General features: G+C 42.9%; 1 protein-coding gene across 4 annotated transcripts; it reads left to right on the top strand.

The window, feature by feature from the left end:
• The first annotated feature begins 1244 nt into the window (after positions 1-1244).
• OTULIN (OTU deubiquitinase with linear linkage specificity) lies at positions 1245-26907 on the top strand. Of its 4 annotated transcripts, XM_074987833.1 has the most exons (9): positions 1245-1748; positions 3122-3197; positions 4494-4826; positions 9774-9850; positions 10785-10879; positions 13940-14083; positions 20415-20540; positions 23167-23436; positions 26361-26907. In XM_074987833.1, exons 2-9 carry the CDS (start codon positions 3184-3186, stop codon positions 26553-26555), a joined length of 1254 nt encoding a protein of 417 aa, XP_074843934.1. In that variant the 5' UTR covers positions 1245-1748; positions 3122-3183; the 3' UTR covers positions 26556-26907. The 4 variants fall into 4 exon arrangements, with proteins under 4 accessions (XP_074843934.1, XP_074843935.1, XP_074843936.1 ...); XM_074987834.1 differs by lacking the exon at positions 3122-3197 and having other exon boundaries at positions 1247-1748; XM_074987836.1 differs by lacking the exons at positions 1245-1748; positions 3122-3197; positions 4494-4826 and adding exons at positions 9234-9338; positions 9504-9609.

The following is a 26907-nucleotide window of genomic DNA, read 5'->3' as shown; positions in this document are numbered from 1 at the left end:
TGTTTCAAGGGGAGTGCCGCAAGGCTTGGTTCTGGGGCCGGTGTTATTCACCATCTTTATTAATGACCTGGGTGAAGGACTGGGTTGCACCCTCAGCAAGTTTGCTGATGACACAAAACTAGGGGGAGAGGTAGATACGTTAGAGGGTAGAGAGAGAATCCAGAGGGACCTGGATAAATTGGAGGACTGGGCCAAAATAAATCTGATGTGGTTCAATAAGGAGAAGTGTAGAGTCCTGCACCTGGGGCGGAAGAATCCCAAACATTGTTACAGGCTGGGGACCGATTGGCTCAGCAGCAATACGATGGAAAGGGACCTAGGGGTTACGGTGGATGAAAGGCTGGATGAGTAAACAGTGTGCCCTTGTAGCCAAGAAGGCTAACGGAGCAGGTTCAGCAAAGGGCAACAAAAATGAATAAGGGGCTGGAGCACAAGACCTATGAGGACAGGCTGAGGGATTTGGGCTTGTTTAGTTTACAGAAGAGAAGAGTTAGAGGTGATTTAATAGCAGCCTTCAACTTCCTGAAGGGGAGCGCTAAAAAGAAGGGTGAGAAACTGTTCTCAGTGGTGTCAGATGGCGGAACAAGAGGTAATGGTCAGAAGTTGAAGAGGGAGAGGTGTAGGTTAGATATTAGGAAAAACTACTTCACCAGGCGGGTGGTGAAGCATTGGAAGGCATTGCCTAGAGAGGTGGTGGATTCTCCATCCCTTGAGGTTTTTAAGTCCCGGCTGGACAAGGTCCTGTCTGTGATGACTTAGTAGGGGTTGATCCTGCTTGAAGCAGAGGTTCTGGACTAGATGACCTCCTGAGCTCCCTTCCAGCCCTGTGATTCTGTGAATTACTGATGGAAGTCTTTTGCTATCAGTGTGCATATGGGTGAAACCAGTGCTGAACGTGCTTCACTGTCAGTGCTGGCCTGTCAAAGCAAAGCCAGCCCATTGGGCCGGGGCCCGCGTGTTAATACAAATCCCCTATTTTAGCAATACGTGAACGCATCCACAGGGATTACGCCGCGAACGCCGGCGTGTGACGTCGGGGTTCGTGCAGCACAACTGAAGAGCACCGGCGCTTACCCTGCAGCGCCTCCGCCCAGCCCCTCGGAGGCGCTCCCTGGCGTGCCGCACAGGAGAGCCCTGGGCCGGGACCTCGCCTCTCAGGGCCTCGCCTCACGGGAGGCTCGGAGTGACGTACCCGCCTGACGTTCAGACGTCAGAGCTCTGCAAACACGGAAGGGGACTCGCGCCAGGCAGCTCGTCATCGGCCGGATGGGTCACTCCGCGTCCCCGGGGACCCTGGCTCCTGCCCCGGAAGCTGCGTAGAGTACAACGGAACATTTCCGGCGGAAGCGCATCCCCAGCCGGCGCCGAGCTGCGCTGCGCTGCGCTGCGCTCGGGGGCCCTGCAGTACTGCCCAGCTCTGCGTGCCCGCCGGTGCGGGCCGGGCGGGGCGGCGCGGCTGGCGGAGAACCTGCCGCCTGACACCGAGCGCGGCTGCGGCTGCTCATGCAGCGCCCGGAGAGCCCGGCTGCTGCGTGGCGAGGCGCCCGGCCGGGCGAGTCCTTCGCTACCTGCCGTGTCGGGGCTGCTCGCTCCTCGGTGTAGCGAGGCCTCAGTCCAGCCCCGCGCCCTGCAGTGGTTTCTGAGGGCCCGTCTGCGTGTTTCCGGGCTCCAGAGCCAAGTCGGAGAGAAATCAACTGCGCATCTTGAAGCGCTTCGAGGGGTTACCTGTAAAGTTGCACTGCAAGAATGTGAGCGGAGACTGTGTCTGTGTGTGTGTGTGTGTGTCTGTGTGTGTGTGTGTGTGTGTTTGTGTTTGTGTTTCGTCCGGTCCGTACCAGGAGGGAAGAGGATGTAAATGGCAAGCGGGGGGCACTGACCCGGAGACAAACCAGTCGGTAGCCACAGAATTGAGAAGCGGAAGATGTCCCAAACTTCACTGCTCTGGCCCCCGACTGTACGGGGGTTGGGGTTATTGGGTCTGGGCGGGAGGGTGTAGGAGCGGGTTGGGGATTTGGGGTCTAGGCGGGAGGGGTTGGGAGCAGGGTGCGGGCGGGGAGTCAGTGTGGGAAGGAGGGTGCAAGAAGAGTGGGAGGGGCACGAGCTGTCTGGGGTGTAGGATCTGAGTGAGGGGGATGCACTTACCTTTGCAGTCAGCACCTTGGGGTACATATGACTCTGTGCCACCTCCCTCCACTCCTAGGCACTGCCCACTGTTGCTCTGATCAGACTGAATTCCTCCCCAGCGCACCCCCCCAGGGCCCCCCAAAAGCTGCTGGGTGGGGTGGGGGAATGGCAGCAACCTACACCAGAGCCACTTCCTGCTTCTGAGCCTTTGGCAAAGGCCACGGTCTGCATCCAGGCTGCAGCTTGCTTGATTCAGTTTGTGAGGCTTGGGGCTGGGCACTCCGCCAGACATAGACTGGATTCTATGGTGGGGAGCCCTGAACGTCAGGGCTGGGGGGTTTCCCACCCTGATGTAAATAAAGACCAGGTTTGAACAGAGAACCAAATGCATAGAATTGGATGACTTAAAAAGTTCAAGAGTTTATATTAAGGTTGTTGGAAAGTTTTATAACTTCTGGTAGATCAAGAGTACAAGTCAACTTAAATATTGCATTCAGGCCTTATAGTGTCATTATAATTAACGTCATTTAATATTTACAAATCAGTTACAACATCAGTTAATCATGACCACACCCATTTTCGTTACTCACTTTCAGTTTAATCAGTGAAGCACAAAACTGTTATGAGACAGAGCCAAAGTATACTGTTTCGTTCATTAACAATCAATAGGAACAATATCTGAGGGGCAGCCATGTTAGCTTGTTTCTAGAAGAACAGTGAATCCCATTCCACCTTAAAGGCTAACGGATTTATTGGGGTGTAAAATTTCGTGGCTTATGGGCACTGATGCCTCTGATGAAGTAGGTCTTTGTCCATGAAAGCTTATGACCCAGTAAATCTGTTAACGTTTAAGGTGTCACAGGATTCCTTGTTTTTAATAAGAGCAGGGCATCCTACTCCTAGGTATGTATGTGTCTGACAGGTCTGTAAATGAAAACGAGAGTGAGTGTTAGGAGACTAACTTAAAATTTACATATTTACCTACTGTTATTGCAAGGTGCAAGTGGTGCAGAAGATTACTATAACTGAAATAGTAAAGTGGATGCTGTATCTCTTTTCATGTGGTTGAGTTTGTAAGTAGTCAATTTCACTGTCACTCTGTATTCAGTTTACCCTGTTCGGGGCTTCAAATATACATGAGACTTTTTTTTTTTTTTTTTAAAGATTGGGAGAACAAAAATTGACAGTAGAGTCCACAGAAAACCCAGTATCTGAAACTTTAAATTGAATTTTTAAAGCTGATCAACTTTTACACTCCCCTTTAATGTGGAGCCCAAATTGCAAATGGCATTTCAGTAGCTATATAATCTATTCTCTTAAAGAGTTCACAATCTAAAAGTTCACAATCTAAAGCTGTGGAGAGGTAAACCACCACCTTAGAATAAAATTGGGTTTGTTTATTATACTCAGCAGAATATTTAGATTTTCAGAAATGTATTCCAGAATACACTGAGTGCTAAGTGGTAGGAGTGATAAAGGCAAAAGATAAAAGAAACAGTAGGGCTGTGTTTACATTGTGCCCATAATTTGAAATAAGATGCACAAATTGCAGATACTATTTTGAGTCAATTTCAAAATAGGCTATTTTGGTACCAGTGCCAAATTTTGAAATACTGAGCTATCCTTGCTTCTCCCACAGGATGGGTAGAGGGGTGCTGAAATAGTGCACTTGCTATTTTGAGAAATATTGTGAAATACTGTGCATGTTTCCTACATGCACAGTTGTTATTCTGGGATACTTTGCTATCTTAAAATAGCACCACAATGTAAGCATAGCCAAGGAGAGATGCTAAGGTATAACAAAAAACACAGGGAGGCATGTACAGGAAAAAAGGACAAATGTCAGGGAAGAAGTTCTGTCATGTCTTTTATTATAAATACAGGTTACAGTAGTAGAGGTGATTTGTTTTTATTACATATGTTTCTGTGGTGGCTATAGAACACTTAGAATTCATTTTTAGGAGTAACTTAAAACTGGACTGGATAGAGAAATGGAGTAGTAATTCTTAGACTTGTGCATGACTGTTGGTCAACCCCAATGGCCGTTTAGGAAATAATTGGTGTTTGGAAGGGCAGATGTCTAAAAGAGAAACTTCTTCAGTATCAGTCTATAAAATGAAAAAAAAAATTAGAATCACCATGTTAGAAAACAGATACTGTAGCTAAGAATCTTGTGCTGGCTAGATCACCTACTATGTCTTCATATCTAAATTTTCTGTAAGCAGAAACCATTTTGTATGCTGAGAAAATGATCCATTAACTTCACACTCAGGATAACCAGGGGATATTTTGTGTCAAAATATTATACCATTTGCAACAAAGTATACTCATTCACATGAATATACCTTATATCTTTATGTGTTTCATAGCCAGGGTATGTTTTCGTGGAAATCAAGTAAATCCACTGACTTTTCAGCTAGTGCAGAAGAAACACAGAAGAAAGATACGGCAATGATAAATTTGACTCGACCTGAAAAGGAAAAACATATTTTCACTGAAGAACCTTCTTCAGCGAGTGCAGCTGGTGACCAGGAGAAACCTGCTTTAAAAACCAAAAAAGAACATGCATATAAAAGACATGGAAAAGCTTCTCAGGTACATGATCAGAACACATTCCTGACCAACCAAGATTCCCATAAAAACTGTGAAGTAAAGCAGTCTGTGTCACGCAGCTCTTCAGCAATGGAGTCCCATGTAGACATGTGAGTTTTTTATTGAAAGGTTTCTGGAAAATGAGCTATTTTTATTTCTGTTTTTGATATTAGTGTAAGCAAATTAGCCTTAAGTGACAAAGTAATTACCCACAAACAGCCAGTAATTCATGTTCTTTACTTCTGCACAACACCTAGCTTGAATTTTTTGGTTTCTGAGTTTGAAGGGTTTGGCTACATCTCAGTAACCTGTGGATTTCACTCCCCTCCCCCCGCCACAATGAACTGACTTGATTTCTCCTCTCTTGATGTTCACAACTCCACATTGACTGCTGATAATGGGCCACATCCACCCTGACTGAATAGACCTGGTCAACTCAGGCCCTTCTTTTGACTGAGGCTGCCTCTTTAAATCCTTCTTGGAAACACCCCCACTCATGTATCTTATGAAACGGGTCTTCGCCCATGACAGTTTATGTTCCAAAATATCTGTTAGTCTATAAGGTGCCACAGGACTTCTTGTTGTTTTTGAAGATACAGACTACCTCGGATACCCCTCTGATGTGTGGATAGAGCAAGCTCATGATGCTCCAGAACAGTCCCCTTCGGCCAGTCTAGAGGAGGTGCTGATGAGCTTTGAAGATCTTTTAGGTTGGATTCAGGCTGTTGAGAATTGTAGGGATACAAGATAGTATTGTAAACAAGGGACTGGGGAGCTCTTTTTCTGTAAGTGGTCGCTGACCCATAGAAGAATGATCACTCTTGAGCTATACACAGCCCTGTTGGGGGTGGAGGAACAACAGCAGGCCAAATTAGTGCTCATGAGTCCAGCCCCATGGTGGGAGGGGAGCATGGAAACGCAGGGTGGGGCCAAAAATGAGGAGTTCAAGGTGTGGGAGGTGCTCTTCACTTGGGCAGGGGGTTTAGTGTGGCAGGGGGTGTGGGCTATGGGGATGGGGCACAAGATGGGGTTCAGGCAGGGAGTTGGGAGTGCAGGAGAGGGTTCAAACTTGGGGTAAGGTGTGGGCTCCGGCTAGGCAGTGCTACTGCAGAGTAATGCTTACCTTAGTTGGCTCCTGGTTAGTGCAGCCTAGAGCTAAGGCAGGCCTCTTGCTGCTCCTGGATGTGAACAGCATGGGGCAGATGGTTCTGTGTGGTGCATGCTTCCTGCAGTTAGAGACACTGACCCCACAGCTTCTCCTGGCTTCAGTTCTCAGCCAATGGGAGCTGCAGAGCCAGCGCTTGGGGTGGAGGCAGCCTGCGGAGCATCCCTGATCTTGTTTGCATCCAAGGGCTGCAGGAACATGCTAGAACTTCTCGTCTGGCATGGCGACTTGCTGTAATCCGGATAAAGTTAAGTGGCAGACTGGATGCAGCTACTGGGCATGAAGTTCCCCACCCTTGCTTCAAATCAAGGAACCATCCTTGATTCTGGGGGCAGGGCTAACTACTAGGAATATATTTTATTTTAAAATTCTTAGTATATGCTTTGAAAGAATGTTCTGTCCTCTGATTTTGAACTTTGAAAGTTCTGTCTGCGAGCACCACAAGAGTAGGCATGTTCAAATGGTCTGAAACCTTAATAAAGAAAAGAATGAGGAAGACGGCAGATGGTGGGAGGAGAAAGCAGCTGATCATTCTGGCTATGTCTACACTAGCACCCCCCTTTTGAAAGAGAATATGCAGCACCTCATTTGCATAATGGCAGCCACGGCACTTCGAAAGTGCTGCATTTGATTGTGTGCAGCTCATTTACATGGGGTCCTTTTTGGAAAGGACCCTGCAGACATCAAAATCCCCTTATTCCGATTTGGTTGAAGGAATGAGGGGATTTCGATGTTTGCAGGGTCCTTTCCGAAAGGACACTGTGTAGCCGAGCTGCCTGCAATTGAAAGCTGCACTTTTGAAGTGCCGCGGCCGCCATTATGATAATGAGGTGCTGCATACTCATTGCAGCATCTCATTAGCATCCCCCTTTTGAAAGGGGGGTGCTAGTGGAGACATAGTCTTTGTGAACGCTTGCTGGATCTTCAGGATTTATTTAATTCTTTTGTTCCCAGAACTTTTCCAACCCTCTGTGTTTCTAGGGTTTTTTGATCTGTTCTCCCTGACTTTTGAAAACGCTTGGTCCTAAGGACTGGTGTACACTAGAAAAATTAGGTTGGCATAACTGTCGCTCCAGGAGCATGAAAAATCCACACCCCTAAGGGCATAGCCAAGTCAACCGGAGTCCCCACTTAGGCACTTCTAGGTCGATGGAAAACTTTTCCCGTTGACTTTTCTTACTCCTCACGACTGACGGTACTGAGGTTGAGGGCAACACCATGCCAGTTGGATTTAGCGTGTCCTCAGTGGCATGTGAAATCAAACCCCAGAAGACTGACTGACTGCCAGTGCATTGATTATCTCCTACATGTAGACAGACATACCTTGTGCTGCTCAGTCCCTCCTGTCAGCTTAATAACCTTTTAAAATTGAGCCCTGTATTTCACCTAAATACCTAAATCAGTGGAATGAAGCCAAAATTGCGCAGGATATCTTGGATAAGAGCTACGCCAGGGACACCCAGCAATGTTGCATGAAAATTAAGGAGCTTAGGCAAGCATAGTGTAGGACAAGGCTGGTTCTGAGCCACAGATATGCACCCAAAACCACCTGCAACAATATTTCCATGCCATGAGACATTGGGATGCTAGCTCAATATTCCAGTCAACTGCATTACTCCTTGAGTTGATGCAGTCCCTGGCAGTGAGGATGTGCCTTATCAACCACAGCCATCTAGTGGGGACATGCAAAATCACATTTATTAAATCCAGTGCTCAAAGTCGAACTAAATAAAATGGATCTAATTTTTTAGGGTGGAACAGTGGTTCCCAAGCTTTTCAGTAACACGGTGTACTTCAGTGAGACAGACTCTATGGCGCACCCACTTTTTACTTGTGGGTGGGAGAGAGGAGGTGCAAACATTTAAACCATGCCCCTGCTTCCACAGGCTTCCTTCCTCTCCCTTCCCCCTTGCTTCCATAGCAGCAAGTATACTGAAAAAAGGAGCCTGGCCGTGATATTTCTGTTGGAAATGTGTTATGTCTTGGCATATACAGGAATCTTTCAGGTGCCCAGACAGCAGCTGGTGGAGAGTGTACTCCAAACAGATAATCAGATACTAATCATGTGATTAACAGCTTTTTTCCCCAATACAACTTAGTCTTCTCGAGACTCCTTAATGAAGAGCAATTCTGTCTGTTCGTAATCAATTTATATTACTGCTTGAGCCTTCAGTAAGACTTATGGCTCTGAATATAACTAGTTAAATAGGAGTTGTTAATTGCTTTCAAATTTTGCATAATGATGTGCTGCTTAGATCTGTGTGTCTTCTGAGCTTGTTTGGGCCTCCTTGAATAATTTTGGCTAAGTCGTTTACATGCAATACTGATAATATGATATAACATAGATATGAGATTAAAATTCACAAGCACAGATGTTATCATGTAAACCAAATTGTTTTTGGCTATGCAGGATTCCAGTCATTCCATTTTGAGCCTTTGCAAAATCTAATATAAAACTGCTCTACAAATGAAAGTTTGCGAGCTTCAACTATGTTTGGCCACAGCTGTGTCTTTTTCTGTCTAGTGGCTAACAGTGTGTTTTCTTTTTCCCCTGAAAACAAAGCTGCTTATTATGCCATAAAATTGTGTAACAGGATGTTTATACATTATTGTTTTCAGAATAAAAAGATCCTTCCCCACAATAATCCATGAAAACTGCCATACAGCTCTGATAACAGCAACTGTACTTTAAAACACTTTTGTGGTTAGCATGTTGAGAATCACGTCAAGAGGACTGATGAGTTAGGTCATGAAGGTATTACAACAAATAATTTCAGAAATTGCAGAAATATAGTCTTGAATCAAAATTAAATGAAAAGTTATCAATAAGTTGTTAGGCTATAGATAGTGAAAACTTTAACAGAACATGTCCAGTTGTTGCCTGACTCTATCAATCCAATTGTTGCTTTTCACTCTGCCCTTCAGCTGTCCATCTTGTCTTCTGCATGTAAGCTCTTTTGGGCAGGACTCTAACTTTTTTTCTGTTAAAACAAAATACAACATTTTGTGGGCACTGTACTGGATGCTAAATAATAGTAAATAAAAGCATAGACTAGAATAATTGCTAGAAGTGGCTAACATGCAGCACCTTTACGCATTTTTTCTTGCTCATGGAAAGCAGTAGCACAGGTATTAAGATTTTGAAGTGTGACTAAATGTTTTCTCCATTATAGAAAACAGCAAATGAGTAGATTATGCACTTGATGGGAAATGTTCCTGAAGTTTTGTGAGATGGCGATTGTGTTACTTGCAGATTATGTAATTGCATGCTGGATGGCTGGCAGAATCAGGGTTAGAGGAATATGCAGTGCAAAAGTATGTCATTTAAGACGCACTTTTGTCTTTCAAGTTCATGACATCCAAATCAGTCATGGATTACTGGCTTCTACTCAGTATGACACCTTAGCGTGCTTTTTACTGCTCTTCCATCCCAGTAGAGCCTGTGCCTAAGATTAAGGTAAGCAATGTATTTTTATTTATTATGTGTATTTTATAATACTTGTGATCTCACACAATAACACTAATTAAAGCCTTTTAAACATAACTAGAGTTGGCCAATATTGTAAATATAAATAATTGAAAAATAATTACAAAATTAAAGGGGGCTTATTTTACCATTCAGTGCAGTTTTCAGTGGGGTTCATATCATCAGAAGAGCACATGCTAGGACAGGAGGCAGTAATCTGTTACTGACATGGATGTCATGGAATTGAAAATATGATCTACTGGTGAGTGTATGCTACATAATTAAGATTTTATTTAATTTAAAAATGATAATTGTAGATAATCTTAAAGGATTGATTTGAATTACTGCATACAGTGGGGTAAATGGAGTAAACAATGCTGACAAGACCTGTGGTATTACATGAAGTGTGTATCAATGTTATTTCAGTGAGGAGGACATGTACCGTGATGCTGAAGAAATAGAGAGAGAAAAAGTATTACCTGTTTGTGAAACAGGCTCCTCAGGTACATGTATATGGCATTATGCACAAACTAGAATAGCTTGTTATAATATTAACACAGCTAGCTTTCTTGCTGTCATTTGCACAGATCTTGTGCTCAGCTATATCTGTGTGGAAATGGGGAGGCAATTGCTTACATTTTCATCCAGGGAAAACTAGTTAATATAAAATCAGATGGGCTATAATCAGATTACAATGTACCTATTCTGCATCTCTTTTGTGCTCTAAATTTCTTTACACCCTATTGAAAGAGTTGATGGATGTGTGTTGTGCTTGTGTATGTGTAACAGGGCTTGGAAAGGTTATCAAATGCTGCTAGCTAGTGAAAGATCTAAAAAATTTCCACAGCTGGAATCTGTGGTCAGTGTCCTCCATAGCTAGAGCACAATCACCATCGTTTATTTGGAATGGAAGTTTGTGGGATTTCCAGGAAGGGCTGTGTTCCTCAGCCCTCCTTGGGGAAACAGACTTTTCCTTCCATTCTTGGCTAGTAAGTGTTTGATAATTGTGAGGTTCTTGCATCCCTGTCTCTCTACTTTCAGAGGGCAGGGAGGTAAACTCTGTCCTCATTCTCTCTGGCTACTGAGGGATGGGAAGAGTTTACCAGTCTTCCTTTTTGTTCTCATGCTTTCAAAAAATTTTATTTTGCTGGGATGGGTCGGGGGGCATGGAGGGAGGTTCTAGGATCTATTCCTTGCTCTATCACAACATAATTTGTCCTTGTTCAGCTTTCCTGTGCATTTTTCCTTGTGATACTAACAGAAGATTTTTTTTTATCATTAGCTAAGAGCTGTGCTACATAACTTTCTCTTTAAGTAGCACTGGTTTTATTTTTCCACAAAATAGAGTATACTGATAAGTAGAGTACAGTCACTGCATAGTGAAACCCCACTCTATACTTTTACTTAACCTGTATTATATGTGATCAATCTTGGCAGAAAATAAACTCAGTGTTGCATCTGAAATGGACATCCTAGAGTATTGCCAAAAAGAATGGAGAGGAAATACACCAATGGCAAAGTGTATGAAAAAGGTATGACAGCTTTTTTTTTCTTGGAGGGTTTTTTGTAATTTTTTTGCAAAGATAGGCCCATAGCCCAGAAACTTTCATTAGGTGCCTGGTTCTCTTGTGTTGAGTTGGCTGATAGGTATGAGGTCAGTCTAATCGTCATAGAAGTTTAATCGTTACGTTTAACTGTTAAGGGCAGTGAGTGATGGAGTTTTGAGAGACTTTGTTTATTAAGGATTTATATCTACAGAGTTACTTCTAAAAATTTTTAGTGCAGAGGGTATCAGTAGTGTTAACACGTCATTGAGATGGCTTTTGTCTACAATTCAAAACTCCTACATGCATATAACCAATGGCTGCCAACACTTCCTTGCAGTTTGAAAGCAACTGAGGCTGGATGGATGACCTAAAATAATGTCAGAAAAGAAAAGCTTCAGACTTAAACCCAAGCCTTGAATTCTCTTGGAAAAACTACTGGTTTTTACTCTTCTTTTGTTTCTATTAATATTTTGAAGTGTAGAACATTGCTTTCTGGTAGATGTAGAATAGTAGAATTGAAAAACAATAAATTTGTCTGACTTTAACTAGTTCTTGAATTTGCTTTTGATTGCTAAATAGTTTGCAAAGTCATCAATAGACTTATCAGTAGATCTGTAAAATGCAATTGTTTTCCTTTAAATGAGAGAGACTTTAAAGTAAAAACGTTGAAAGGTCGTTTCATCTCAGTGAGCTTCTGAGAGAAATAAAGGCAAAACTTTACTTTAGCTAGAAATGCCACTGCCTGTGTAGGGAGAATACAGAATCTTTGAGCATATCTACAATACCTGCTGGATTGACAGGCAGTGATAGACCCACTGGGTGTTGGTTATTGGCATATAAATCAAGCGCTCTCCCTTATTCTTCGTTACCCCATGAGAACAAGAAATGTAGGCAGAGTTGGCTGAGCATCAGCTGTTGACTTACTGCAGCTCCTTCACTGCAATGAGTAGATCTAAGTACATTGTCTTCGTGACTGAAGTTGTGTAATTTAGATCAGCAGCCCACAGTAGTGTAGACTAGGACTCCAACGGCTTGTCTACACTACCTCCCTACTTCGAAGGAAGCATGGTAAGTAGGGGGTTGGGAGTTTATTAATAAAGTGCTACACTGCATATGCAGCACTTCATTAAGCAAATTCCCCCTGTGGCAAATTCGAAGTGCCGGCTTGTGTCTAGCCCCGGCTCACCCACCGATATCTTTGAAGTGCCCGGGGCACTTCAGAGTCCCTTTACTCCTCAATTTTGGGACTTCGAAGTACTGGCAGGTGAACCGTGGCTAGATGTGAGCCAACACTTCGAAGTTAGGTCACTACTTACCATGCTCCCTTCGAAGTAGGGAGCTAGTGTGGAGAAGCTGTAACTCAGGGTCGTCTTTTGTGAAGAAATTGGCGGCCATTCTTCAGCTTAGTCTCAGTTCTTTAGCCTTTTTACTTGGAGTCCCAAACTGTTTTTAAAATAGCTTTTAAAAGCCTTTTTTGTTGACTAGTACTAATTATTACTTTAAAGTGGGCTGTAAATGTAATTAGGTCACAGTTCTATTCTTGTAACCCTTAGCAAGATATAGGAACAGAATTTGATCCACTGAGTGAAATTTGTAATGTTGCTGGGTTTTTTTGGTCCGGCCTGAGCTGAAAACACAAAACGGTTGCAGAATTGATTGTAAGGTATCATGGCTCAAAACAACTTCTCTTGTTATGTTAGTGAGCAGTTTGGTAATGTGCACTGAAACTGTGTGACTGGCAATGTTGGCTCAGGAATAGAAAAAAACCTCCAGGAACCTACTTTTGCTCATTTAAATGATCTCTCTTCAGCACATCCCAACACAGACTTCATGTAACTGGAGCAGAAATACAAGTCGTGCTTAGATGTGGTAGTCTTGTATGTGAACAAGTCCCAGCTCTATGGCAATTTTGCTTAGTGACAGCTGAACTAAAGCAAAACAGTAACATATAAACATGACAAAAGCAAGATGACAAAAAGGTCTGCACTTAACAGGATTGTAAGCTTTGTCTGTATCTGCTAATTAAAAACAGAAATAAAAAGTCTGCTTAGGTCCATTCACGGTTTTCTCTTTTCAGTCAGTTAGTGTATAGTTTTAAAGCACCCATCACGATAGTTCTCAGCACTGTCATGCAGTGTCTCTTACTATCCTGCATCCTATTTTTGTTTGTTGTTTGTTGGCAAAAACAGTATGAGAGTCTGTTCATGCTCTTTTCCCCTTCCCCCGTCCACATAACAAAAGGTTATGCTTTGAGGGGCAGGAGGAATATAACAAACTGGCTTTTGGATGGAGTACAGGTAGCTGAGCAAAAGGTATTATGAAAAACGAGGGGGAGAATGAAGATTAACTTGCTATCATTCATTAGCTTTCAGTTTTTATATTATTGTTGAAGAAGAATTTACTTTTTCAACACATCAAATTACCAGTTTTGTTAATTTAATGCTGTCGTAAAACTAGGATTCCATATATTTACACAGAAATATGCCTCAGACAGTATGAACGTATGTGTTGCCACATTATTCACTCGTGAGCCTCAGTGCTGTGATCATGAGGACACCTGCAGGTTGTTAAGCAGCTGGTTCAGAATCACTCTGTATGTTTTAATTAAATGACAGTTCTGATGCTGATATTTTACATGATCCATTCAGCGTCTTCAGTAATGTTCATTGGTCTAAATATGTAGAACTTCCAAAAGCACCTGAGAAACTCAGGAACATGGATTCTAGTGAAAGGCTGTGGCTTACGCTCCTTAAGTCACTTAGGCAGCTCCTTGAATCTTCTGATAAACTCCTCCTTTTAATTATGGTTTTGATTTCACTTTAGCCACTGTGGATTGTTTTTTTTTCCATAGCTTCTGTTCCTATTAAATTTCTCAAACAAAGGCTTTTGAATTTTCTGTGTGGAACACTAAACCAGATGCTCTTGACTGGTAAATAGATCTATAATATTGACCATTTAATTTGAGCAGCTATTTCAGTACTAATAAATGAGGGTTTAATATGTGTGATGCACAGTTACTGAAATTTATTTTGTATTCTTATACAGGGATATGAAGCAGTTTCTCAGAAATTTACCTCTATAAGGAGAGTGCGAGGTGATAATTATTGTGCTGTCAGAGCAACATTGTTCCAGGCACTGAGCCAAGCTTCTGAACTTCCTGAGTGGCTTCAGAGTGAGGAGTTAATGTTGGTATGCTTCAAACTTATGTCTCCTGGTAGGAAGAAAATGTTAGTTCTTTATTGGGCAATTTTATGGCTTCATTGCTGTGGTGAAAGAGCAACGCAAAACACTGGTGAATCTGTCACCATCACATTCTGGTGAAATCAGGGTGACCTGTTGTCACAGTTGCAGAGATAACTGCACCTCTGGTTTCTTTTCTGTGGTCTTTTTTTTTTTTTTCCACGAGTCATCAAGCAGGGCTTTGGTCTCGAACTATTGTGTATCTGTGGGTAGGGACCTTTGCCTTACTTCCTTCTGATGGTACTTTTTCTAAGGCTCAACAGCTACCTGCCATGTGTGTGAAATCCTCAGTAAGCTACTCTTCCTCAGGGCTTTGCTTTCTCGCAAAGGGCTACAGGCACTCAATTTCCACACTTATAAATTACTACACTGCTTTTTCTCAGCAAACGAGTTTTTTGGGACAAAGACTGCACAGAATCCATTTAAAATTTCCCCTATGTTTATCGGTGAACAAACCAGAATAGCCCTCCAATCCATTAACAGCGGAGTGGGCCCCTTGGACAAAGTTCCAATCCATTTGCTGGATGAGAAGGAAGGCCCTCTGTCAGTTCAGCTTTTGCACCAATGTCCCTTTCTTTTGGTAAACTTCTCCCAGGGAGTAACTTCCTGTAGGAAAGGAATGGATGTCACACATTAATCTGCAGAGGTGCTGCGTGAAGGTGCAATAGATGTCACAATTATTAACCCACTTTTAAAGGTGTTGGTGGGAAATTGAGGCAGTGGGAAAGTAATTCTTAGAGCCGGGAAATGACCAAGGTCACCTTAGTGATTCGACCACAAGATCATCCATTCTCCACTATTATTCTTGGTTCCTTTTGTTTTCTATAACATGAACATCAGTATTTCAAATTTACTGGATTTGTGATAGTATTCAAAAGTATTAATATACTGATGCCTGCAGAGCTGGGTGCTCAGTCAGCAGCTGCCACTCTCTGGCTGCCCAGCTCTGAAGGCAGCAGTGCAGGAAGAAGAGTGGCATGGTATGCTTTTGTCACCCATACTTCTGTGTTGCTGCTGGCTGGGTGCTGTCTTCAGAGGGCCAACTACCACTGCACTGCTGTCTGGGCTGCTGAGCTCTGAAAGCAGAGCAGAAGTAAGGGTGGCAGTACCATCCCCATCCCGCCATAACCTTTCAATCTTGTTGCAACTCCCTTTTGTGTCAGGACCCCTAATTTCAGAAATATTGATCTCCAATGTAAAGTCCCTATAGCATACGATATAAGCAGAAAAAAGATGTGATTTCACAAGGGGGGAAAGCAGATTTCTTTGTTTGCAATGTAATTTTTGTGCCTGTACGTTTGGTAGGGTCCTACCTATGATACTATGAATGTAAGCCTAGCCAAATTTATTTGGCAGTTGGGCAATGCTATTGTGAAACATTGTGACTTCTTCAGCTTCTCCATGAATGAGACAAATTGAAGTACCCTTAAAATGAGCAATGGAGGCACTCTTATGTTTTGAATGTCACTTATATCTTGAGTTATCACAAGTGCATTCGGTATTAAAAATAGTAAATAGATATAAATAGATATTTATAGACGCATGCTTTCATCACAGAACTGTTTTGCCATGTGCAGAATTAAGAAGTTGAACCTTACTTTAGAGACAAGAAAGAGCTAATCCCTTCATTTAAATGCAGTTTTAAAACTTCAAAGTGTGATAACAATCAGTGTACTTCTGCTGAAATGCTGTTTTGTAACTTCTGACAGCAGTACTGCTACAGATTACATCTGCAGCTGCAGTACAGTGCAGGGGACTTCTTAAAAATAGTCTCTAGGGATAACCCACTGCCAGCCTTCCGCAAATGAAGCAGCTCAACATGCATTCTGAGAGATTTTGGCAAAGAGCATTAGAACACAAAAGCTTCCTAGAGGTCTGTAATCTGTACTTGGTGGGTTTTTAAATATGCTGACTTCATACTTTTTCTACAAGACTGTAAAAAAACCTGATATTGAAAATGTTAAACTCTATATCATTGTGGGTTTTTATTTATTTTGCAATCTTGAAAAGGAGAGTGGATTTTACCATCATAAGGTTTGTTCTGTTCTGAAGTTCATTCAGCAAAGGGTGTAAAGAGAGTGGCAGAGTGCATGCAAAGGAAGTTATTAGTGGCAGTTAGCAATGCTTCAGCTCTGAATTAAAAATAAGTTTTCACTACAAATATATGATTTTAAGATTCTGATACTGTACGTTTCCTTCAAATGGATATTAGTGTAATTATGTCCCCAGAAAAGGAAAATAAAATGTTGTGGATTCTTCTACTGATTTGTCTCTCTATTTAGCGAATTATAGTTAGTTCAGGTTACCCATGCACCCAGGACCAGAGATTTTTCCTTAGTATTGTCTTTGTAGTCCTGCATATGTGCCTCCTCTCTCCTGGTGCCCTGCACCGAAGGGGTTGCCTACCCAGACTATCTTTGGTCCTAGATCCCAAGAGGAACTGAGATTGGGTGTTCATGCTGACTTCGGCTTTTTCTGTAAATAGTTTTTATAACTTTCGTAGCTAGCTTTAGGCCTTTTCCCTGTGTTGGAACACCTCCTCCCTCACCCGCCTTCCCTGCCCCAGCCAGGGAGCCATTTCAATGTGCCCCTACAGTCTGAACTTCCTGTGGTTGCACAAGAGTATGCCAAAGATCCCCAGCATCAAAAATAGCTGTGTACAACGCAAGCCCTGTCTGGTCACACTGTCTCACAGCCTGTCTGCACCTGTTGGGGGGAACACTTGTCCTGTCAAGGTGTGGCATCTACAGATGGTTACTAAGTAGAAACAAGCAGTGTGATGGTTTCTGCTTCCATGCTTGCTCTTGGAGGAGGCCATGAAGACAAACACCCACTGTCCAGGGAGCCCTGCTATGCAGCTGGAGGAAAGTAGGAATGGGCTCCCCTTCCACAGTCCTGGGCAGTTCCTAGACCTTGGATGCCAAGAGACTCTGGCAGATAGAGTTGGGGCCTGGAAGGGATACATAAGCACTCCCAAAAAAGCAAAGGCTAGGGCAGATCCCCATACAGGTCTTTAAAAAGAGGCAGAAATTCCTTGTCCCTTACCAAGTCATCCGGGGGCCATGCTCTGTACCAGGGTGACCTGGAATGAGGAAGGACTGGACTGGGACTTCAAAGGGGAAAAACTGCAGCACCCTCTCGTATTGGGCTTATTCCTTTGATGCAGTTATGGTTATTGTTGGATCCAGCATGTCGTCTTCTGCGACCTGAAATGTGGAGCTGTCTCCACTGAATCCAGCATACTTCCAAGTCTCAAACTGTCCAGCTCTGATGGCGAAGTATGATTTTTAACTTCTGCGGCCTGTTGTCTGGGATTCACTGATAAGGCGCCTTAGGACACTAGAGACCAGTTTCAGGCCCTTGATGAAGAAAAGCTGCTAATGAGATTGGCACTACAGCCAGCCCTACATACAGTGGATGTGGTGGTGAGATCCCTGGGAACTGCTGTAGCAGTGAAACACCCTGTGTGTCCTTAGAAACCCCTAAGGAGGTGGAACTGACAGTGGAGGACAGTCTGTTTGTGAGTATCATTCTCTTCAGTGCCAGGACTGATAGGCTTCTTTCAACAATTGGAGAGAGCGGAGTTCCATTGCAGTTGCCGGTATTTGTGCACCTGGAGTTGAGAGGAAAGCAGTAAGCTGCAGTTCAGATTGCCAGGCATGCCGTTTGCCGTCGGTGACCATACAAACTGCTGTGCAAGCATCCAAGGGCACACAAAGGATGGCCAGGGTCAGCAGTTTTTCCTTTCCAGCTACTGCCATCTTTGAAACCGGCCCTTTGACAGAATCTTCAACCCCTCAGGCTCTCTTTTGAGTGGTATTCCTCTGGAAGCTCCTTGTTGCATGTGTACCACATGCAGCTTTGGCCAGAGATATTCAGTGGTCACGTCCATTGGGCCTACACCTGCACTGATAACTTTGTGACTCAGTCTGAGGCTATATCAGGCTGTATGGACAAACATACCTCCGTTCTTTTTCACCTGCCTCAGCCTGAGATGGAGCTTAGTGTGTCTGCCTTGTGTGTGCCTCAGGAGCTTGCTGAGATTTTTTATGATTAGTTTTAGTAGTAGTGAAAAATACTGAATGCTGAAAAGGTGTGTTTTATTTCAAGGCAGATGTGAGGGGTATGGCTGATTCACTGGGTTTTAAAAGTTGTCTCACATGTAGAGAGGCTGTTGTGGTTTGTGATGGACACTAATAGGCCGTGTCTGCACTGCCCCTCCCTTTCAAAAGGGGCATGGAAACATGCTGATCACAAATGCAAATGAGGCAATGATTTGTATACTCAGCACCTCATTTGCATAATAGTAGCCACTCGCCATTCCAGAAGTGCTGTTTTCAAATATGCAGATCAGCTGTGTAGATGGGGTTCCTTTGGAAGCCCTGCTTTCGAAAGCACCTTTCTTCCTGAAAAAATTTAGTACGAAGGATGTGTTCGAAAGGGGGGCTTCCTTTTGAAGGAACCCTGTCTACATGATTTTCACGTTTTGAAAACAGCACTTCTGGAATGGCGAGTGGCCACCATTATGCCAATTATGTGCTGAATATTCAAATCAGTGCCTCATTTGCATTTTTGAGGGACGGTGTTTGCATGCCCCTTTTGAAAGGGAGAGGCAGTGTAGATGCGGCCCGTGTGTGCTGCCTGGAATAGTCACACGTTCATTGAAGTGGGTATGGAAAAGCTGGGAAATCAAGTCATGTCTGTTAGTCATGGAAGCACTCTGTTCGTATCATTTCAGTGCTAGGTCGGGACAGTTGCTTGGAGGAGGATGGATTGCTTACTGTGGAGTAACTTGAGTTCTTTAAAGTGTATTATCCTTCTGTGTGGTACACTACCTGCTTTCCTCGCCTACTATCTGGCTTTCCTCCTCTGACAGCTGATGGTAGAGAAAAATTAAAATGGCAGCAGCCCCCCTTTATTCACTCTCCTTATGCTCCATCTGGAGCGTAGGTGCATGCAGAGATCACATGGATACTGTTAGTCTTTAGTCTTGGGTGCATGCACAGCCTGATGTAACTGAAGGGGTAATGCATCTCAAAGAACTTAAGTCATTATCAGATGAGAAAATCATCCTCCTGTGCCATTGAACATAAGAACGGCGATAATGGGTCAGACCGAAGGTCCATCTAACCCAGTATTCTGTCTTCTGACAGAGGCCAGTGCCAGGTGCCCCAGAGGGAGTGAACTGAACAGATAACAATCTCTCTCCTGCCATCTATCCCAGCCTCTGACAAACAGAGGCTAGGGATACCATTCCTTACCCATCCTGGCTAATAGCTATTAATGGACCTAACCATCATGAATTTATCTAGCTCTTTTTTTAAACCCTGCTATGGTCCTAGCCTTCACAGCCTCTTCTGGCAAGTAGTTTCCCAGGTTGACTTTGCGGTGTATGAAGAAGAATTTCCTTTTATTTATTTTAAACCTGCTGCCCATTAATTTCATTTGGTGTCACCTAATTCTTATATTATGGGAACAAGTAAATAATTTTTCCTTGTCTACTTTTTCTACACCATCCGTAATTTCATATACCTCTGTCATATTCCCCCGTCTCACTTTTCTCCTCTTTTCTAAGCTTAAAAGTTGTAGTCTCTTTAATCTCTCTTCATATGGCACTCATTCAAAACCCTTAATCATTCTAGTTGTCCTTTTCTTTGTTGTAATAAAATTTATGTACTTAAGAAATATGGGTGGGTGCTAGCATCTCCTAAATTATCCCTTCGTTTTCTTTCAAGGAAATTCTTAAACCAGGTCTGCCCTTCTTTCATCATATGTTAACTGCTGCTAGAGTTACACCAGACACTTTGGGCTGAATATTTCTCTGTACTATTAGTCTTCTCAAGTTGATGATGCTACCCCTAATGTGGACATGATCTTTCCACAGAGGGAGCAAGCTTGTACACCCTTTGGTGACTTTGCTTTTGTGGATTTTCTTATTTCATGTCAACATAAGTTTTGTCCACAAAACTTTGTAGTATAGACAGTTCCTTAATTAAACTTGTGCTATTGGAAGTGACCTGAGGCTGGTTCCTGTCCTGTTAATTGGCTTATCCCCCACCTTGTTGCTTTAATTCCAGCTATTATCCAACAAGTGATGCAATGACCCCATTCTTTTAAAAAAATGGAAAAATAGTGGTGCTGAACTCCTGCATGCAGCACCATCTCTGAAGAATGAGGGTACCATTGTAAGCAGCAGTGTCTTCAGAAATATATCACAACTTGATTACTTTACTTCCAAGGTTTGACTTAAGTTGCTCATTTTCCTTTCTTCATTTTGTAGCTTCCAGAAAAGCTGCTCAGCAAATATGACTGGATCAGACAGTGGCAGCTAAGACCAAAACTGGGCAGGAAGATGGGAGAACTAAGTGATGAAATTAAAGACTGCTTAATGCTTCTGAGGAAGAAGGTTGGATAAATTATATGTTCACTTTCTTTAGTGAGTTACAAATATGTTTAGCTCTCCACCAGTTCTACTTAAAGTTATTTTTCTAGAAAGGTAATTGTAATTACTTAACATGTAGAAACTTCTAAGAATATAAATTGGAATATAGAATTCTTTGGTATTAATATTTAAATCTTAGAATTCACACCTTCCACTTAAACAAAAGTAGATTATGCCTCAAAGATCATGAAAAAGGTGAACGTAATAGAGACGCACGGTGAAGGAGGCAGCTTGAGACAGTGTGAGTTGTCTTATTGCAATACAGTAAGTGTTGCACTAATTTAGTGCCGCAACTCATGTTTATGGCACTACAGCACTTCTACAAGGCTACATCTACACTGGCACGAAACTTCAAAATGGCCAAATCAAAGATTACCAATGAGGCGCTGAAATGCATATCAGCTCCTAGGAATAAGGGGATTTCGAAGTTGGCGGGGCCTTTTCGAAAAGGACCCTCGTCTGGGCGAGCCACACGGGAGCAAAACACGGCAATTTCGAAGAGCTGTGGCTGGTGGCATGCGAATGAGGTGCTGAATATGCATTTCAGCACCTCATTCGTAATCATCGATTTGGCCATTTGCATGGCCATATCGAAGTTTTGTGCCAGGGTAGACACGGCCCTAGGGTAGGGACTGGCACCCTGCAGCTCTGAGTGCTGTAGCTGCTGACTCCTCTTGTGGCTCTGGAGGCTGCTGTCGCTTAAATAAAAACACTACATTCAGTTGCCTGCCATTAAACCAACTGAATTTAGGTTTTTTGTTTAAGCAGGGGCAGCCTCCGGAATTCCTGAGCAGTCAGCTGTGGCAGGGAGTCCCAGAAGAGAAAGCTGGCAGGGCAGGGAGCTGCCTGTGCTTTATGTGGGGGAAGAGTTAAGTTTAGAGTTGAGTTGAGGGGAGGGGAACGGCCAAGCCTGCCCCTGCCTGAGCCATGCTAAGAAGCAGCTGGTGCGGGGTCGGAGGCAGTGGTGGTCACTGTGGAGGAGCAGCATCTGAAGCAGGTTAATTCTGGGGGTGGGGGGGGGGGAGTTCGGTCTGAGAGGGGGTAAGCCTGGAGGTCGGGGGCAGGTTTGCAGGATCGGGGAGTAAAGCCTGGAGATGGGGGTAACTTAACTTTCTAACTGGTACAAATCATTGTGTGTGCGCTGTTCTTGAAATGGGGTGATAAGAAGTATGGCTTCACGTTGTTTAGTAAGGACTGTCTCGTATTCACATGTATTGCGGCTCTCGAAATACTGATTTTGTAACTGAATTTGAAACAATGGCTCTTCTGGTTAGTTCGGTTGCAGATCCCTGTACTGGGGTGACTCAGCCTTTCACTCTATTTTGATAAATAATTGTATTGCAAGTAAGAGAGCTCACTGGGGAGAGATTGGGTGCTCTCCGGATGAAACCTTACAATTTTAAGACATTTCTGGTCTTAAAGGGCATGAGAAATCCCGTGTTTCTGAGGAGTTGAAGATTTGTCCTGGCATCCTGGTACAATATTTTCCATCCACCTTTTCACTCCTGCTTTTGTGCAGTTTACTGCCCCTCCATGTCTGTCCTACTCCTTCCCAGGGCTGAATGGATTTCCTGTATTTTATGTAGTACAGCTTTTTATTTTTAGAAGCCTTAAAGGTGAAAGATGCTATATAAATATAAGATACCAGAAGGGGGTGATGAATTGTAATTCATCACTCGTGTGACATTTTTAATGAATTTTCTTACGTTTCCTGATTTGTGGCAACTTGATGTTTTGCATACTTGAATTGGCTGATGCATAGATGGTAAAATCTGATAAAATTGTATAACTATAAATACATAGGTCTAGGGTCACTATTTTGTTTCATGCTTACCAGGCATCCCTAGTTAGAGCAGAGGTATGTTCGCTGTTGGTGAGATGCTCTTAATACCTGAGGCAGTGAGGTAATAGACTGAGTCTTTGTATACTAAAATGATCCTTTACTGTCTTTCAGTCTGTATGTGTATGTACACATAGCAGTTTTGGAATTATTTATCTAACTTTTCCCAAGTGCTCCATTCTCTACAGATAAGCATTTGATTTGTTTCTATATTACAGTATAGAATCTGCATAATAGACCGTTTTAATAGGTCCATTCATGTATTCCATTTTTATTTTAAACATTTAAAATAAGCACAAATTTACTGCTTCAGATGCTAAAGTTTGATTAGATGTATATTTGTGCAGTTTCTCTGAGAATATTGGAAAAATAGCTAAAGCATAGCGAGTATTTGAGATACAGTGAAAATATGAAAATTCTAGGTCAGCCAATGAAAACATTACTTCCTCTCTATCAGTATGTGTCTCTTCAGCCCCATGCACCTTATTCTTCCCCGGTCTTTTTCTTTCCATTGATCTTGGCCTCATCAGATACTTGGTGCTACAGAAAAAAAAAACCAAAAGTGGATACAGCTATGGGAAAATTTAAAGTAAATTGATGTTTTAAAAATGGGCACGAGAGCCTTTTAGCTCTCCAGTTCATCTGTAGGTATGAATAGCTATGCTGAAAATGTGGCAGTCTACCTTTCTGATTGCAATTATGAAAGATCTGCTACTGCTTACATTGATAACCCTGTGTTTGCTTTTGTAGTGGGAGAGTATGAGTGAAATGAAAAGTCCTGTAGAGAGACAAGCAGCTTGTGATGAATTGTTTACAAATGAAGAGGAGGAGTACAGTCTCTATGAAGCTGTGAAATTTTTGATGCTGAATACAGCTATTGAATTATATAATGATGATAAAAAAGGAAGGAAAGTACCTGTGTTCTCATGGCTGCTGTTTGCCCGGGATTCATCCAGCAACCCCAGTCAGCTAATGAATAATCACTTGAATCAGATAGGTCACACTGGAGGTCTTGAGCAAGTAAGGAGAGCTATTTATGCATTTTAGTTTGTGGCCCTTTTCTAGTGTCTGGGGCTTTCCTGCTGTGGTAGAAGCAGAAGTAACCAGATAATGAAAATGTTTTGTAAGATTCTCTGAGAAATCAGCAAAACTTTAGCAGCTTTAACTTTGATGCTGGTAAAAAAGTAAATGGAATAATGGCGATGTAGTCCAGCATCTGTGTGCTCATAAATGTAGACCCCTGAATTCTGTAACATATGAGTCTTGGGTAATGCATTTTTGCTCATTTTTATACACAGAGGATTCGTTTAGTGAAGTAAATGAATTAGAGTAATGTCTTGCATAAGTCTTATTGTACCAGAACAGGCCACTACTTTTTAGTTATTTTTAAATGGTGATTTTAAATGTCAAAGATAAAAGTATACATGAAAATATAGCATCAAATTAATTACATAAGACAAACATACACAGAACAAGAATTGCATAATAAATCAATGGTCTGATAGATATTTTGAATCATCTTTATTACCTGAAAAATGGTGTAATTAGTTCTTGAGCAATTGCAGTACCTAAATAATCCATGAATTAATGTGTATGTCAAACGCTGATTAATGAGGACATTGGAATGAAAGGTAGTACCAGCATTTAAAAATGCAAACAGAACAGGGGTCATGATCTGGAAGGTAGAGAGGAGTCTTCAGATCAGTAGAACTGCCCTCATAAGTATAGCTGAAGGTTAAAAGTCGTGAAGTGCAGTTGCTCAACTGTGCATGTTAGTCAGTACTAACTAAGGGCGGGGTCCTGATCCTCTTCAAGTTTTGTACCGCCTTTCATTGACTCCTGTGGGAAGAACACCATGCTACCACCTGCTTGCCAACTTTAATTGAAAAAGGTGGAACTATCACCTGCCTTTAATATGCTGACTTCTCTTGCGTCACCTTGTTCACATTGAGTTGTACTTGACTGACACTAATTCTGTTGAAATCAATAGGACTGTTCTTGTAATAAGTTGCGACTAGAACTGGATATGGCTGGCCCCATATGATTCGGGTGACTCTTCCTCTGCTACCCCTTAGCCATATAGGCAGCAGGCCTAATAGGACCATTGCCCCCACCCTCTTTGTCAGAAGCCTTGGCCTCTGCAATCCTTGGCTCAACAAGTACAAGAACCCTAACTTGGATGCATAAAGAAAACTACATTTAGCCTTTCTCCAACTGGCAACATTACTTGGGTGCAAATGTGAGTGGGAGTCTGCAGTATCTTCAAGTATGGTATGGTGCACGACTTGCGTTCTCCCTGGCATTTCCTAGAGAAGTACTAGGCCTTACAGAGCTCTTACTGAGCAACCTAGCTCTGTACTGCTGACATTGGGGCTGAAAAGTTATGCTTTAAGTCATGATAGAATTCTGTTGGGTCACGTGTTGTGGCTCCACTGTGAGGGACGTGAAACTCTCTAAAAACAAGTAGGGAGAACATACAGACGTTCTCATTTGTTAACATTCTGGTTTTTATAATGAGAATTGTACTGCTTGTAACACGTGTAGCACCAGAAACAAAAGTCCTGAAATCAAATGTATCTGGCATAAGCAGCATCCGTCAGAGATTCCCTCATCACTAACTCGCTCTTGTCAGTTTAAAATATAACAACTACTAAATGCTGGTTTAGTTACCCTAAAGAAATAGATATAAAAGTGTTTTCAGCAGTTGTTGGTTTTTAAATGTAAGAATTCAGATTTTGCTCAATGGGCTTCCTATGTAACTGAACCCCTTGTAATTACCTATCTGAACATCTAGTGCAGAATCTAGAACCCTGTCTGTCTCAATCGACTGAAGGAGCTTTCAGCGGCTGGTAGCTTCTGTTCAGGAAATGATACAGCAGGGTGGGGGATGTGCCTTGCCTGGATCCAGCCCCTGAGGCTCAGTGCTCCTCTTCTCAGCATCAGACCTTTGGCAAGAGGGTGGTGTGGTACCGCGAGCCTCCTGGGCTGAGGCAGAAAGTGGCTTTGCTGCTGCCTCTGCTCCTCCACGCTGCTTCTCCAGCTGGGGGAACTGCAGCGTAGTGCTGTCCCGAAAGAGGCTTCCCAGGCCTCTGACTGTCTGGAACTCAGATCAATCAGACCTGCAGGGGACGGTGCTTGGGAGATCAAGAGAAAATCCTCTCCAGGGAGCTTTTCTCCCCTCTGCCATTTCCCCAGCTGAGGGGGGGGCAGCAGTGGCAGAGGCCACATGTGGAGGTAAATGCCTCATCACCCAGCCTGCTCCTGCATCCACCCTCCCTTCTGCCGAGACCCTTCGCCCTAGCTTGCTCCTGAACCCCCATCCATTGTTACCCCGCAGCCCACTTGTGTACCATATCTCGCCCAGATCCCCCAGCCCACTCCTGCACCCTCCTTTCCAATCAGACCCTGCACCTGCTCCCCAGCAGGCCCCTCCCTGCTCAACCCTGAACCGGTCAGGGGCACATCAGTGAAGGTTTGCTTCTTTTTTGATTGTATGTGGCTGCCAACTGATTTTTGTCAGTGGGCCTGCTGCAAAAATCGTTCCCCAGCTCTGTGATACAACGTAAATCCAAAATTTTCAGTCATGAGCGTTTAAGGCTAGGTGCCTTGAGTACCTTCTTGAAAGTCTTGAAACGCTTCTCATTTGAAATGAAGTGTCTTGAAATTTAAACTTTTCAATGAACTATTTCAGTGCCTTAAGCACTTGAGATTAAAAATTGTGGCTGTACTGTGTAATGAGCACACAATGGGAAATCATTGTTTGAGTCCTGAGGATGGCCTTTCCCATAAGCTAGGATTTCAGTGAAGTTCCCGTTCACGGAAAACTCAGTATCTGTTTGAAAGTTGTTCTCTATTTTAAGAGGTCTCAAAAAACCAGAATAACACACCTGAAAAATACATGTTGTTGTGCGTCATTCTAATTGTGTTTTCTTTTTTCAACCTAGGTGGAAATGTTTCTTCTTGCATATGCTCTGCAGTACACCATCAAAGTTTATCGACTGTATAAATACAGCACTGATGAATTTATCACACTTTATCCCAATGACCCAGAGCAGAACTGGCCTGTGGTGACTCTTATAACAGAAGATGACAGACATTATAATATTCCAGTCAGAATGTGTGAAGAGACTAGTTTGTAAACACGAGATTTTGGTACTCATAAATTTGATATCCAGTGGATGTTGGGTGTTAAATTTCCAACACTATTTTGAAATAAAGTCATGAGATTTATGTAAGAAAATCTACAGTACTTTGAACCTCAGGTTACAAAGGTTAGAACTGAAATGCCAAATACGATCTTTGTGTCAGGTTTACTTAGGTTTAACAGGCCTAATGTGTGGGCTGTAAGTCAGCAGTTCCCAAAGTTGTGGTACGGCCTTGCTGTTTGGATCATGGGCATGGTAGTTGTTATGCTCCCTTGGTGGTCTCTGGGGCTATCTCTACACTTGCCCCTGACTTTGAAGGGGGCATGGTAATCAGCTTGATCAGAGA

This window comes from Carettochelys insculpta, chromosome 2 (assembly GCF_033958435.1).
Source record: "Carettochelys insculpta isolate YL-2023 chromosome 2, ASM3395843v1, whole genome shotgun sequence".
Classification (NCBI taxonomy): Eukaryota; Metazoa; Chordata; order Testudines; family Carettochelyidae; genus Carettochelys; species Carettochelys insculpta.
This window is presented reverse-complemented; position numbering and strand designations above follow the sequence as displayed.

What these genes read in the sequence shown, in the direction of transcription:
- OTULIN (XM_074987833.1), top strand. An exon ending in TAATGCTTCTGAGGAAGAAG is followed by an intron (nt 20,541 to 23,166) that starts GTTGGATAAATT and finishes TTGCTTTTGTAG; the next exon opens with TGGGAGAGTATGAGTGAAAT. An exon ending in ACACTGGAGGTCTTGAGCAA is followed by an intron (nt 23,437 to 26,360) that starts GTAAGGAGAGCT and finishes TTTTCAACCTAG; the next exon opens with GTGGAAATGTTTCTTCTTGC.